The following is a 13,789-nucleotide window of genomic DNA, read 5'->3' as shown; positions in this document are numbered from 1 at the left end:
ATAATATCCTCACTAGACACTGCAGATCTATGGAGCTACCACTAAGACTCTACCCTTGGAAGACAATCAGCCTTGGCCAAGACTTGGCCTATGATGATAATAATTATCAAAGCAGTCTGAGATGTTCAAAGACCAAGCCGGACAGTGTGGTGGATTCAATTCACTTTTTTAATTGATTGCAATGCAAACAGGCATAAGTAGTTTTATTCCATAAAATCAGAAGATTCGAACTATACAGAAAGGAGGTGCATGCTTTAGAACAGTGTAGATACCTTGCAAACAAGAGCAGGAGTCAGTCCATGAAAGAGGTGCTGAGCATGTTGTACAAATGGTGGAGACTTGGCAGCATCAAGAGCTCGGAGGTAAAGGAACATAAAATATTTCCGACGGCGTAAAGCACTGATATGATCAAATACAGCTCCCACCCTCCCGAGAAACAGACATTTGTGCAGTGTTTTTTAAAACATTACAAACTGCATTGCACTGCCCATCCACACAAGGAAATGCAACGGTGATTTGTTCATCAGCTTTTGATTTATGGCAGTGACTCAAAAACAAACCAACAAAAATACCCATTAACAAATAAATAACAAAGAAGGCACAGTGACACAAGGGAGCAGAGCGGGAAGGGGAAGGGATGAGAAATGGTTACGGTAGCAGGGGAGAACACCCACGGTCTACTGAATGCTTAGGAGACCTCGAGATCCCCCAACGTTGCTCACCCACATTATGCCACAGCCCTACAAAGGCAGAAAGAGAGAGACGGCTGTTCATCCCAACACACCACCTGCCAAAGCTTATGGGAGGGAGTAGAGGCATGTTTGCATCACCAAAACACAGAATTGCCATTAACTGATAAAGGTAAAAGATATTTCATTATGAGGGTTCTTTTTTTTTTTTTTTTTTGCACTGGAATTGACATGTCCCCCCCCCCCCCCCAATAGTTACAACTGGGTTGTTGTGAGTTTTCTGGGCTGTATGGCCATGTTCCAGAGGCATTCTCTCCTGATATTTCGCCCACATCTATGGCAGGCATCCTCAGAGGTTGTGAGGCCTGTTGGAGACTAGGCGAGTGGGGTTGATATATCTATGAAATGTCCTTGACGCTGCAAGGCCATTCAATGCTAATCAAGGTGGCCAATGGCAACATTCACACTTGCCTCAAACGGACAAGAGTTCCTTCTCCCACCCTGGGCATCATATTCCACAGAGATATAAACCCCTCTTACTTAGTTTCCAACAGACCTCACAACTGCTGAGGATGCCTGCCATTGATGTGGGTGAAACGTCAGAAGAGAATGCTTCTGGAACATGGCTATACAGCCCAGAAAACTCACAGCAACCCAATAAAAGCCTTCGACAACACAGTTACAATTGTTCACCCGTAATGCTTGTATTCGACCAGTAGGTACCACCATATCGCTATCTGCACAGTTCAGCATTGCAGCTGCAACCACTGACAAAACGTGAGCCTGGGCTCATTGAACAAAGATGCCTCTTTGGTTCGTTTTCTGCAGTGGGGAGAGAAATGCCTCTTTGATAGAAAGCAAGCATGTGGGGAAACAAGAGCAATAGCTACACCAGAGGACTTTGACTGAAAAGGGAGGAGGCAAGGCTGGGAATCATGCAGCCCTCCAGGTATTGTTGGACTACACATCCCAACACCTCTTGCCATTGTCTGGGCTGGCTATGGCTGCAGGGAGCTGCATGATTCGCAACCCTGGATTGGCATCAATGTGGCTGACTACACTGAAAAATGCAACAGGCAACATCTATGAGGATCAACTGTAATGCAATAAATAGTCAGGTGGGGGAATTCATTCAAAAGTTAAATGGACACCAAATGTCATCATCTTTGAGCATTCCACTGCTGAATGTGCCATGACATGTCTCCAAGTATTAGTGACAAACAACTGAGCCATCTATTAAAGAAGTTGACATCTGGGCCTCACTTGCCTGTTGTCATTTTTTTTTCTTGAGCATGTGCAGCTCCTTTTTCAGCCCCCAGCATTCCACACGATATAGATAAGGGAAACAAACACACACATGCATCTTGTGTAAACTCACAATAAACAGACATGCAGTCCGGAGATCCAGTTGTACTTGCCCACATCACAGCTTCAAACAAGGGCAAAGTCTTCTAAATATTTGGGAGAACTCTGATGGTGAACCTGGCATCATAAGTGATGCAAAGCTTGCGTGGCACTTTGCTTTTTGGCCAGGCAATGGGCTGCATGTATTCTTTGATCATCCCAGCAAGATACAGTCAGGACTTTGGGAATGTGTAGAATTTGAACTGAGTTGGAATGTGATGTATTCTGATCTCACCAGGCCTAGGTTATGCTAAAGGGTTTCAATAACAAACCTTCTATAGGATGACTGCCTGAATCAAAGGGCAGCCACTAAACCCTGCCAGAGCTTGCCATTCATCTAATACCTAAACTGAAAAGTACACGTTTTTGCTGTTATTGATGCCAAACTCTTCAAAAGGAAAACTGAGCAGCAGGTCTGGACTCAAAAGTCTTTTATTATGGACATATGAATGGATTTGCCACCATGAGCTTTCAGTTATTTGCTGAAATGGTAGCTCAGAGTTTCACTTAGAAGGAAGATCTATCATGTTCTGTTCTGGGGAAGATGCGGATGCCTTGGATTTTGACAAATCATTGTGATATCGATCTCATTTTCTCCTACTTGAGGTGAGCAAGGACAACCATCAAGTAAGTAAGCAAGTGTGTGGCTAAGAAAAAAAGTGAACGGCATATATGGGTGCGCATACATGGTGATAAATCTCTGCCCGGAAAGTCTGGGCCAAAAGGAGAATGAAGAAAACCCTACTTTCTGGCTGCAGGCAAGAAGACCATTCCTTCCAAAGAAGTGGTTTTAGGAAAACCACCTCAGCAGCACTAGAAACAGGACCTTCAGCTGGCATCAGGAGATCCTTAGGTTCGTGGAAACAGATGTGGGGCCGAATTGTTATGGAACCAGGCCTAGCAATGCCTTCCCTCTTCCAGAAACTATGTCTGTCATGGTGAGACAGAAACTTTGTAGGTGTAGGATGGAAATTGCTGGCTCTTCAAATGCTGTTGCCCAGTGACTCCCATCATCTTTCCTCACCGCTTGCTGGTGGGGGCTGCCCTCCAATAGTTTCCAGAGGGTCAGCATTGCCTCTCCCCCTTGTCTATGTGGCTTCATGGCCGGAGGGATAGTTTCATCTTTACACAAGAATGAGGTGGCTGCTGGAGGGAGTTGGTCTGGGGTGTCATGCAAAGGCACTCAATTGTGTTTTTTTTAATTATTATTTACGGCCACACTTTTACTGTTGCCTGAAGTCTAACTCAACCTAGTCTGGGTACTATGCATCTTGACTGGGGAAGAATGAGGCCTCTTTATCTCAGACAACAATCTGTCTTGGGTGCGATGGTTCTTTGGCACAATGATTTTTGTCTTGCTGTGGAAAAAGGTACTATGCCCATCCCATGACGGTAAGAGAGCAGAAGCCCTAGAATGATCTCCTCCTACGTACCATGACTCTAGAAGGCAGGGCATGGCCGACAGTTGCTCCTTGGTAGCCTGCTGGTTAAAGCCCGTCTACCTTTGCAAATTTAAAATCAGAGTTCAAGCAGTGGGATCATAAATGTACAAACAGGTGGAGCGAGGGACTATATGCAGCTGAGCTGGCTTACTGCACTTTGAAGCAAGTCAAATAACACACAGGATAGCGGAAAGCGGGGTGAGCAACCATAGCCTTCCAGCTGCTTTGGGAAGTGAAGGTGGCCACTTCAGTCAGCCCGAGCTAGCACAGGCAATGGCAAAAGACTATGTGGCTTATAGCCTGGAAAATCTGAGATGAGGGCAGCAGTCAGAGTTGCCCACCCTGATCTGACCCCGCCTCGCCCCAGCCATTGAATTCACTGTGCACAAACACACTGCAGCGAGTTGAGAACTCAGCTGGCACAGGCAAAGGGGAAGGGGGCAAGGCAGTCACATTAACACAGTGCAAACAGAACGTAGCATGCGGATGAAGGTGACACTGTGACCCGTCCAAGAGCAACCAGTCCCAGATTACAGAGAGAGGATTGCAAGGCTGCGGTCAATCCCTGCCTCCCCACCTTCCTCCTGCCAGAGTGGAGACAACCAAGGCTAGTGGGGTGGGATGATGGCCCCACGATGTTGACAACCCCACATTTCTCTGCTGCTATTCGTGACCCTCTGATCCTGCACACACACATACACGCACACCCCCGCAGAACACTGAAAGATACAAATGATGATTGCTAAGAAGTCATTTCATGCAGCCTCCAAAAAACAACCCCCCCAAGTCCTTGTCGTTAACAAGAGACAGAACAAAGTTGTCTGTGTTGTGTGTATAAGAGCCACTGCAGGTTGAGAAAAGCCATCACGCTTTAGCGGGGGAACTCCAGAGAAGAAGGGCACACAAAGAGAAAAGAAAGGGCCACAGGATGCAAGGAGAGGTGTGCGAGGGGAACGGAAACCTTGGCTTCGTTGCCATCTCCTCGGTCACCGTCTGCGCACCGGCCAACACATATCCGTCAGGACACAACAACAGGACGAGACACAGAAGAGCTTTTGCCGTGGGCCGTGGAGTCCCTGGAGACAAGGAGTGGATGTGGATGTGTCAGTAAAGGATCCAGCCCCCCTACCCACCCTCTCCCCGAGGCTGAAGCAGTGTAGCAGGAGCTGCAAGACTGGCTAAGGCTTGGCATCCCATCCTGGCCAACGGTTACTCGAGGCTAGGAAGAAAATAGGTTTTGCCGTGATCCAGTTTCTGAACAGCCAAAGGATTCTCTTCTGTGGCCCACACATTTTAGGGAAACAAAAGCTCAGGTTTAAAAAGAAACGGAAAAAGGCTGCACGCTAACTCACCCATCCGTGTCTTTCTTGCTCTCCTCAATGTGCGCAATCGACTCGGATCGGAGGCGGTTAGTCACTTCGTACGTGCGCAAAGTGACTCCAAATATATCCTCATGGTATCGGTTGTCATCCTGCAGAATGGGGGAAGAGAAGCACAAGACAGAAAATCCATGCATGGCTACTATCTTGCAGAACATGGGCCCTTCGGTGAAAGCATAAAAGGGACTAGAATTCAGCGATTGTCAGTGTTTCCTTTCCAGGAGTTTTGCTTCAAAGTCCAAAAGCACTGTCAGCATAGCCAATGGTCAGAGAAGTGGGAAGCTGAAATCCAAAAGATCTGGAGGAACTCTAATCTAGATGACCAGGGTGGTATAAAAATGTGAAAGAAACATACATTCTTTCCTTGTTCATCCCACCTCCATTAGAACCCACTTCTCCTTCCCACACTATGAGATCCTCATGTGTTGAATTACAATCCTCAGGACATGGACCTGTGCACTAGTATATAGCAGATGTACCATCCACATGGAAGCCAGGATCATCTCCTGAGGAGTTCCAGTCCAGCTCCACTGCCTGTTCTGGTAAAGTTCTGAGGCTGCAGTGCAGCGTTCCCCTACCCTGCATCTTCTGGACACACCTGGTGAATGATGGGGGCTGTAGTCCAGCCTATGGGAGCAGGACCAGGTTGGGAAGGTTACTGCAGACCCTGGCGGATGTGTGCTCACCCTTAGCTTGCTGATGAAAGTGCTGGCCTCTTCGGCTGCCAGCTTGCCTTGCTGCCTCACAATGTTCTGGATGGTCTTGAGAACATCTCCGGCCATGGTGACGTCACCGCAGACATAGATGTGGCCGCCTTGTTCCTTCAATGCCTTGTAAACAGATCCTGCCAGCTGCTCCTGCAAGATGTCCTGCACGTATTTCTACAAAAGGGAAAGGGTACAGCTAGGACCTCCCTGTGTATTGCGAAAGGGAAGGGGCCACCACATTCTAGAAAGGGGCTCATGGCCATACAGCCCGGAAAACTCACGGCAACACAACTCTTTTCTTACTTGTTTCTTAAAGGTAGCTAAAGTTTACTTTGAAAAAACTGAACATTATCAGTCGCAGGCCTGTGGGCCAAAGCAACTAAGTTATAATTACAGCGCAAAAGAGCCAACGTTATCTCTTAAGTAACAATTGCATTTTGACATAGTTATATATTTATGAATGGAAAATCGTATCCATCACAAGAGCTAGTGCCAAGTAAGACATTCTGGGTTACCTTTGGTTTGTCTGGCTCCCGGGAGTAGGCCGTGAAGAGCTCCTTGAAGACATTGTTGCTTTTGGCCAGCAAGGTGTCCTCTTTGTAAATGTGGTCAATCTTGGACTGGCGGCAACCAAAGACCAGCGTCATGGGACAAGGTTTCAGTCCTAGGAAGAGAGAGAAAGGAACGGAAGTCCGGGAAGTTTGCATCCATCTCCCCAGGAGTGGAAGGCACTTAATCCACATCATGAAAGATAGCTCCTAGAATCCAGAGAACCAAAACTACCAGTCCTTCCCAGGTGTGTGCAGCTAGAATACAAGGCAAGCGCTTCTTCAGAGATGTTGCTGTGAGGATAAAGTGGCGTGCAGGAGAACTCCATATGCCGCCTTGGACTCGCAACAAGAAGGGCAAGTTAGAAAAGTTGGAGACTGACTAAGAGAAGGCAAACAGGCCTCATGAAAATACCGAGCCAGGACCTACCTTTGTTTTTGATATCAAAGAGTCTCTGCTGCCAAAAGCTCCGGAAAGGGGCAATCCCTGTCCCAGGACCAATCAGGATGCAAGGGACCTGTGGATCTTGTGGCATGTGGAATCCAGGAGCTCTGGGGAAAGAAAAGGAAGGCCGACTGTGATCATCCAAGCCGGTTTAGATTCCTTGTGAGTGGAGTAAATGCACTGAGAGCATCAGAACAAAATCAGACCTCCATCTTCAGGATCTCTCAGTGCAACCCTAGTCTGGAAATCTCAAGCGCTTGTACACAGCTGAGGGGGAAAAGGAAGGATCCTGAGGCTGTTTGGAATGGTGGGAGTTGAAGTCCAAAACACCCGGAGGAATGAAGTTTGCCCATGCCTGGGCTAGCCTATCTCAATGTGTTTAATGCAGATTGTAAGAGAGCATAGGACTGCAGTCTGGATCAGTCTCCTGGGCTCCAACAGGATGAAAACCAGGCTCAAGTCCAATTTTTCCCGACTTTTTAAATGTCTGCTTTCTCACATCTTACCCTCTGACAAAACATGGCACTATTTCATCTTCCTGGATCCGGTTGAACCATGAAGAACAAACTCCATGGTGTATTGGCCCTTCCCCATCTAGAAGAAGGCAGGAAGGAGAGCGGTTAACGTGGAAGCATTGCCATAGCCCAAACACACACCCCGCTCCCGCTTTTTTTCTTCTTGTTACCTCTGGTGCAATAGGAGACCACGGCCACGGTGAGGTGAACCTCATCAGGATACATGTCTGGGGAGGAGCTGATGGAGTAATAGCGAGGTTGGAGCAATGGGAGCTGAGTCAACAGGAGGGTGGAGGGCATCTGCACAGAAGGGAACTCTTCCAGCACTTCAACCATGGTGGGGTTCTTGGACCATTTCCACTCTTCATACTCCTGCAGACCCTGGATGAGAGGGAAGTGCAAGAGGTTAGCCCAGCATTCTCCTGATACATCGGAAAACTCTCTCCACTGGGAAAGCTCCCCTTCCTGGCCATGACTGCCAGAGGAACAGCAACAGCAGAACAAACCCCTTTTAAGCCTGGCAGGGGGAAGTCAGACCTGGCTGTGGTCACTCAGGGGGTTCGGAGTTGGACATCAAGAACATCCAGGTGGTTTATTGTGGATAAGACAAACAATGGAGGGAAGAGTACAATTCAGGGGGGCTCTAATCATCTTTTTTTTTTTTAAACTCAAAAGTCAGAATAAGGATTCTGTGGCACAGCTGGCTAGTAACCAGCTGCTATAAATCACTACTGACCGAAAGGTCATGAGTTCAAAGCCCCGGTCGGGTTAAGCCTCCGACCATAAAAAAAAAAAAATAGCCCCGGCTTGCTGTTGACTTAGCAGCCCCGAAAGACAGTTGCATCTGTCAAGTAGGGAAAATTTAGGGACACTTTATGCGGGAGGCTAATTTAACTAATCTACAACACCATAAAACTGCTCACGAGGAAAAGAAGAGGAAGAACAGCCACCAATGGACGGTGAAGCAACAGCTCCCCCTGTGGCCGGAATCGTGAAGCTGGAAAGATGTTAAAAAAAATGCCTCTGTGTCTGTCTAAAACTGAATGTTGTTTGTCTGTTGGCATTGAATGTTTGCCATATATGTGTTCATTGTAATCTGCCCTGAGTCCCCTTCGGGGTGAGAAGGGCGGAATATAAATACTGTAAATAAATAAATAAATAAATAAATAGAAATCTTATATTGCTCAGGTTCTGGGCCTAGAGAATTTATCAACAAAGAATTGGTGAAATAGGGTGTGGGGCTATAGCCCTATCAGAAAAATTAACCTATAAATTAATAATAATAATAATAATAATAATAATAATAATAATAACTTTATTCTTGTACTCTGCCTCCATCTCCCTGAAGGGACTCGGGGAGGCTTACATAAGAAAAACAATCCATACATTTAAAACACAATATAATAACATACTTATAAAACAACATAACATGACAATGATTAAAACCAAGCTATCAATTGCTATGTACAGAGGGTGATTAGTGCAAAACTCTGAGTAAAGTCCATGAGGAAAATAAGAGACGGGCGGGGGAGGACAGAGAACCGATCGCGTTAAAACACTAAAACCTATAAAATGGGGGGCAATATTAAAGTGCAGCACTGTTTGAAAATGAGATACATGGCTGGTGGCCTCTTCACTGAAGAGCCAGCATAGTCCATAGACACCTATGAATGTCATGTCACCTTTGAATGTTTTCGAACTGCTAGGTTGGCAGAAACTGGGGCTAAGATGAATTAAGATGAGCAAAGGAAGAAATTAAACAAGATCTGTTTGATAACGTTTTGCCTTAAGCATGATCTACTTTGGAAAGACGAGGCCAGTGCCATGGGATTGGGGAGAGGTTGAAAGGCACCTCGGTCTCTCCAGCCCTCGCTCCACTGACCTTGCTAAGAACTTGGAGGCGCTTCTTCTCCTTTTCATTGGTGGCCAGTAAGGCAAACTGTTGCAACAGGATTGGTGTGGGAGGGGTGGTGATATCCAGGTAATATTTGAATGCCTGGAAGATGGTACAGGGTGGGATGCGGTTCTCATCTGTCCAGTTGCTGATGACACCTGTGGGGACATAACCAGGCTCATCTTCCACATCACAGTAGCATTGGAGTGTCTCTGTCATTAGAACAGGAGCTGGTTGCCTCAGGGATCTCTGGACACAGCACTCTCCCATTGTCACTGTTGATGTAAAGATTCAAATAAAAGCAATGCCCATTTGTTGTTGGGTAGGCCCCGACTAGGACAAGTGAGCAATTAGAAATGGGAGGGCCTGGCTGAAGCCAAGTGTGTCAGACTCTTTTTCATTGAGGGCCACATCAGCCTTATGGTTGCTTTCAAAGGGCTGTTGGATCGACAGAGAATCCATAAAAGGTGAACTAACAACATATACAAGAGAAAATGAATAAAATCCAAGTGATAAATAAAGCAAATGCATTTTTTAAAAAAAGAAAAGAAAAACCAAACTGAAATGGCGATGTTTTGCATTGTACACGCTTTGAGAAATAGAGTACGACAATGTCTCCTACACAGGGAAGGCAATCCCACACCACAGGGAATGTTAAGAACTGCCAAGCCTTGTTACCTAAAGCTGTGCTCCTTTCCTCCAACAGTTCCACCTTCACCAGCTGATTGGTTGGCGGTGCATCTTCCAGCCGTTCGATCAAGGCATTGACCAGGTCTTCGTGGTTCCCTGGGAAGACACCCAAGTGGTCTCCGGGCTCATAGTGCAGCTCCTGGTGCCCGTTGGTGTGGAGCCGCAGGAAGATGGTGGAGCGGCTGAAGGGCACAGGGAGGTGGAGAAAGTTCTGGTCAGTTTCCCACCAGCGCTTCCAGCAACACCATACTAGCAGTAAAAATATCTGGCACAAAGCATAGCTCTTGTGTAGTACATAAGTGTAGGTGCCTCAGAATGGTCTTACACATGGGGCGTGCCGTTCCTTACCTGGATTTTGGGCTTTGTAGGTTCTGCCGATTCAGAAGCCGGGCTGCAAAGACTCGCTTTTTATGAATGCTGTACAGACCTGGGAGAGGAAAGAGAAGGTCCCAAGAAACATTACCATTTAGGTCATTTTGTGAAAGGGACATGGTGATGCCCTCATTTACCTCCACAAAGATGTGTTACAGGTAATGGTACTTGCAATGCATTGTTTCCAAACTAGGCAAAACCTTGGGAAATAACAGTTAAAAAGTTACAACATGGTGGCAGGAGTAAAAACAAATGTAGTAGTAGTAGTAAATAATAATAATAATAATAATGATAATGATGGTGAAGAATTGAGGCAGGGTACAACATTGTTAAAATACAAGTCAAAATACAAGAATGAAATGCAGATTATCATTCACAACTTAAAATTGACTGTGCAGGCCTGCTGGAAGGGATGGGTCTTCCGTTGTGTCTTAAATTCTGACAGATGATTTAGCTGTCAAATCTCTTCCAGAAGGTCATTCCACAGCCTTGGGGCAGCTGATGAAAAGGTCCTCTGGGTGACGGTTGCCAGTCGGCCCATGGACTGCACTTTGCCCACCCCTGGTCTAAATGTTCCCCCACTATGGGCGCAGTTGGGGACTCAGATAGGGACGGTTGTCCAGCACTAAGGGAGGGAGTCAGGTTAGGGAAGAAGATGCTGGAGTGGGGAATAGCAGCACCTTGGGTCAATTCAGGAGCCTCAGCTACGTAGGTCAGGCGGAACTTGCTCCTCTTCCAGCTCCGGTCGTTGCTGATGAGAGAGTTGTTGGCCATCTCAATGTTGACATCATCGCCCACGCAGAAGACATCACACGCTGCCTGCAGAAGATACAAGGGATTCAAGACCAAGCAAAAGGCCAAGGCCCTCGGCTGGATTACCCCACATCTCCCCAAATGTGCACAAATGTGAGATTTGGAAAAGCACTGTGTGAGTGGCATGGCCAGGCAAGGAGCAGGCATGACAGGTGTCCGGTAGGAAGGGATGAATCAGTCTGTTTCTCATCAGTGTCACTTTTCTCCTTGTTGAAACATTCATTTGTTTTGCCAGTCAGAGATGGACTGATTTTTTATTCCACATGAATGGATATGGTGACCAGTGATATGGTCAGTGGTACAAGGTACTGGGAAAGGCTTTGCTTGGAGAAGAGAAGACGGAGGGCCCAGGTGAGCACATGCCGATGGAAGGCTACACCATGTTCCCCTCTGGCTGGCACACCATCTTCCAATCACCCCACGTCTCCCCCCAAGAGGCAAAAAGGAAGTAGGCTACCTTGAAGACCTTCTTGGCCCATGTCCGGAAGGATTCCTCCTGCCCACAGAGCTCATCTCCCTCACCCATCCTCAGGATACGCTCCCCACCCAGCTCTTCTAGGAGGGTGTCCACAGCACGGGCAAAGGCGCAGAAGTGGGGGTAGGCCCGTGAGCCCAGGCCAAAGACGGAGAATCTGCAGGCAAGCAAGCAGACAGAGAGGGGGTCGCAAGCAGTGGGTGGACAAGCAGAGCCAATGGGAGTACTATGGACAGTTGAGCTTACATTGGCAATCAAGACCCATTGGCTTTACAAAAAGACCTGCTAGAACAGGTTGCTGATATGGGATAGGGAGCAACACAGCTGCCTCCATGCTTGGGTCCTTCTTGGGAGCTTGGCTATGGGCCCCGTCATGAAGAGAGCATTGGGAAGGCTGTCCTCACCTCCACATTGCTCGTGCCAAGAGGACTACAGACTTGTCGCTTGACATCAACAGAATTCCCTCCCCAAACCCCTGTCCCACCTCCGCCTTCCCTGATCACCTGACATTGGCCAAAGGGCCAGTACTCTCAAAGTTATCCCTGTCTTCCGGCCCATCCGTTGAGGACTTCCGAGCATCTGAATACGAGGAGACGCTGTTGAAACGGACTTTGTAGCTCCTGCAAAACAGGATTGAAGCAAAGTTAGGGAAAAAGAAAAGAAGACCACTCAGTGTGGGTGCATATGTACATAGGTGGGGGGGGGGGGGAGTTAATGAAGCCAGTGATTAAATGGACTCAAGGGTTTGAAAGGCCAAGCTTGTTTTTTCTTTCTTTTTTTAAACAGGGGCTATTATGTTATTTGCCATCTGTTTTAGCCTTCAATTTTCTATATCTGTTTAACTTTGATGGTCACAATTACTAATGGGAGGTGGGCATGGATTTTTCCAGTAAATATATTTCGCAGTGCACTATCCCCCCTTGTAAAGCAACATGTTTTGGAGTGGCTTATACTTCAACGGGCACTTGAGACCCATTAGAAATGACGGGGCCCACCATAATGAGTGACTGTGCTGCATCTCCACGCTCAGCCAGTTCTTTTGCTCTCTTGAAATGACAGAAAATTTCCTCGCAATTAAGGGCTTAAGCAGGACCTTTAGGGGAAAATACAGGTGAACGAAATCCACAAATGGGTCTCCCCGCTTTACCAATTTCAGTGGCCATTAAAGGCTTTGGGACCACTCACAGTGGAGGTAATGGAGAGGTACAGGGCCAGAGTGCTCTCCACTCCAGTCTCCACCATTTCCTGACCTCAGTCGGGCCGCAGCCATCTAACCGGATTAATTACTTGGAAGAAAGGACCACCAAATGCCCTGGGACACAACTGCTGCGTTATATTCTGAAACACTGCAGTGTCAAATAACATTACACAAACAGGTGTGAGAAAATCAAGCAAACCCACTCAAAGGCACGAGAGTGCTGCAGTAGCAACAAGGCCAAATGTCGGAGCTAAAAATAGGAAGTCCCTGGTCTGAATAGCATCCCTGTCCTAACGTCGTAGGTAACTATAGGCAAATTAAATTCTCTCTGTGTTGTCGAGGGCTTTCATGGCTAGAATCACTGGGTTGCTGTGAGTTTTCTGGGCTGTATGGCCATGTTCCAGAAGCATCCTCTCCTGACATTTCGCCCACATCTATGAGTGGGGATTATATCCCTGTGGAATAATGTCCAGGGTGGGAGAAAGAACTCTTGTCTGTTGGAGGCAAGTGTGAATGTTGCCATTGGCCACCTTGACTAGCCTTGCAGTTTCAAAGCCTGGCTGCTTCCTGCTTCCATAGATGTGGGCGAAACTCACAGCAACCCAGTAAATTCTCTTTCTCTGGCTTAGTCTTTTCAGCTGTAATGTTGATGACAGTAATATCAATATGCCTAACAGGGCTGCTATAGAGATCACTACTGCATATGATTTGCTGGTTTCCTCTATAATGGATACTGTAATTATTGATCAGTGTCCAACAAACCATTATGAGACAATGCAGTTCGTTTCCCAACTTCAGGGGTTTCTGAATGAAATGGATTACCTAGTTCCATTTCAATCGGTTTTCAGGTCTTTGGAAGGCAAAGGAGTGCCCATTTCTTTTAAGCGGTGAAAGGATTTGTGCCCTGCTCTCAAGGCAATCACAGCAAACTGCGGGGAAAGCTCTTTTAGGAAGGAAAAGCCACGAGGCAAAGACTGACAGAACTGGCTGCTGAGTAGCAGCAAAAGCCTGCCATCTCGTGGTGATGTGGTGGAATTGCGAGGCTTAGAAATCAACCCATGGGGAAACGGAGGAGAGAATTTCAAGACAGAGCTTTATTTTTGGCTTGTTCATTTTCATGGTAATATTCTGTGTTCAAATTGGTTCATCAATAGCCATCAAGCCATAGCAGAGCACTTGATGAACCAACATGGACACAGAATATTATTCCAGAACACA

At 46.9% G+C, this 13,789-nt stretch overlaps 1 protein-coding gene across 2 annotated transcripts in view; it reads right to left on the bottom strand.

Moving 5' to 3' along the window:
* Window positions 1-150: 150 nt before the first annotated feature.
* The window catches only part of nos1 (nitric oxide synthase 1), a 116,675-nt gene continuing 103,036 nt past the window's right edge, over window positions 151-13,789 (bottom strand). For both annotated transcript variants that reach the window (XM_008113724.3, XM_003222783.4), the window contains 13 exons: window positions 11,877-11,993; window positions 11,356-11,530; window positions 10,766-10,904; window positions 10,062-10,140; window positions 9,702-9,895; window positions 9,012-9,181; window positions 7,300-7,510; window positions 7,121-7,208; window positions 6,600-6,721; window positions 6,137-6,285; window positions 5,601-5,795; window positions 4,888-5,006; window positions 151-4,611 (listed from right to left, as the gene is read on the bottom strand). In XM_008113724.3, the coding sequence (XP_008111931.2) occupies window positions 4,554-4,611; window positions 4,888-5,006; window positions 5,601-5,795; window positions 6,137-6,285; window positions 6,600-6,721; window positions 7,121-7,208; window positions 7,300-7,510; window positions 9,012-9,181; window positions 9,702-9,895; window positions 10,062-10,140; window positions 10,766-10,904; window positions 11,356-11,530; window positions 11,877-11,993 (1,816 nt within the window). In that variant the 3' untranslated portion in view covers window positions 151-4,553. The remainder of the gene's footprint in view (window positions 4,612-4,887; window positions 5,007-5,600; window positions 5,796-6,136; window positions 6,286-6,599; window positions 6,722-7,120; window positions 7,209-7,299; window positions 7,511-9,011; window positions 9,182-9,701; window positions 9,896-10,061; window positions 10,141-10,765; window positions 10,905-11,355; window positions 11,531-11,876; window positions 11,994-13,789) is intronic.

This window comes from Anolis carolinensis, chromosome X, assembly GCF_035594765.1.
Source record: "Anolis carolinensis isolate JA03-04 chromosome X, rAnoCar3.1.pri, whole genome shotgun sequence".
NCBI classification, from domain to species: domain Eukaryota; kingdom Metazoa; phylum Chordata; class Lepidosauria; order Squamata; family Dactyloidae; genus Anolis; species Anolis carolinensis.
This window is presented reverse-complemented; position numbering and strand designations above follow the sequence as displayed.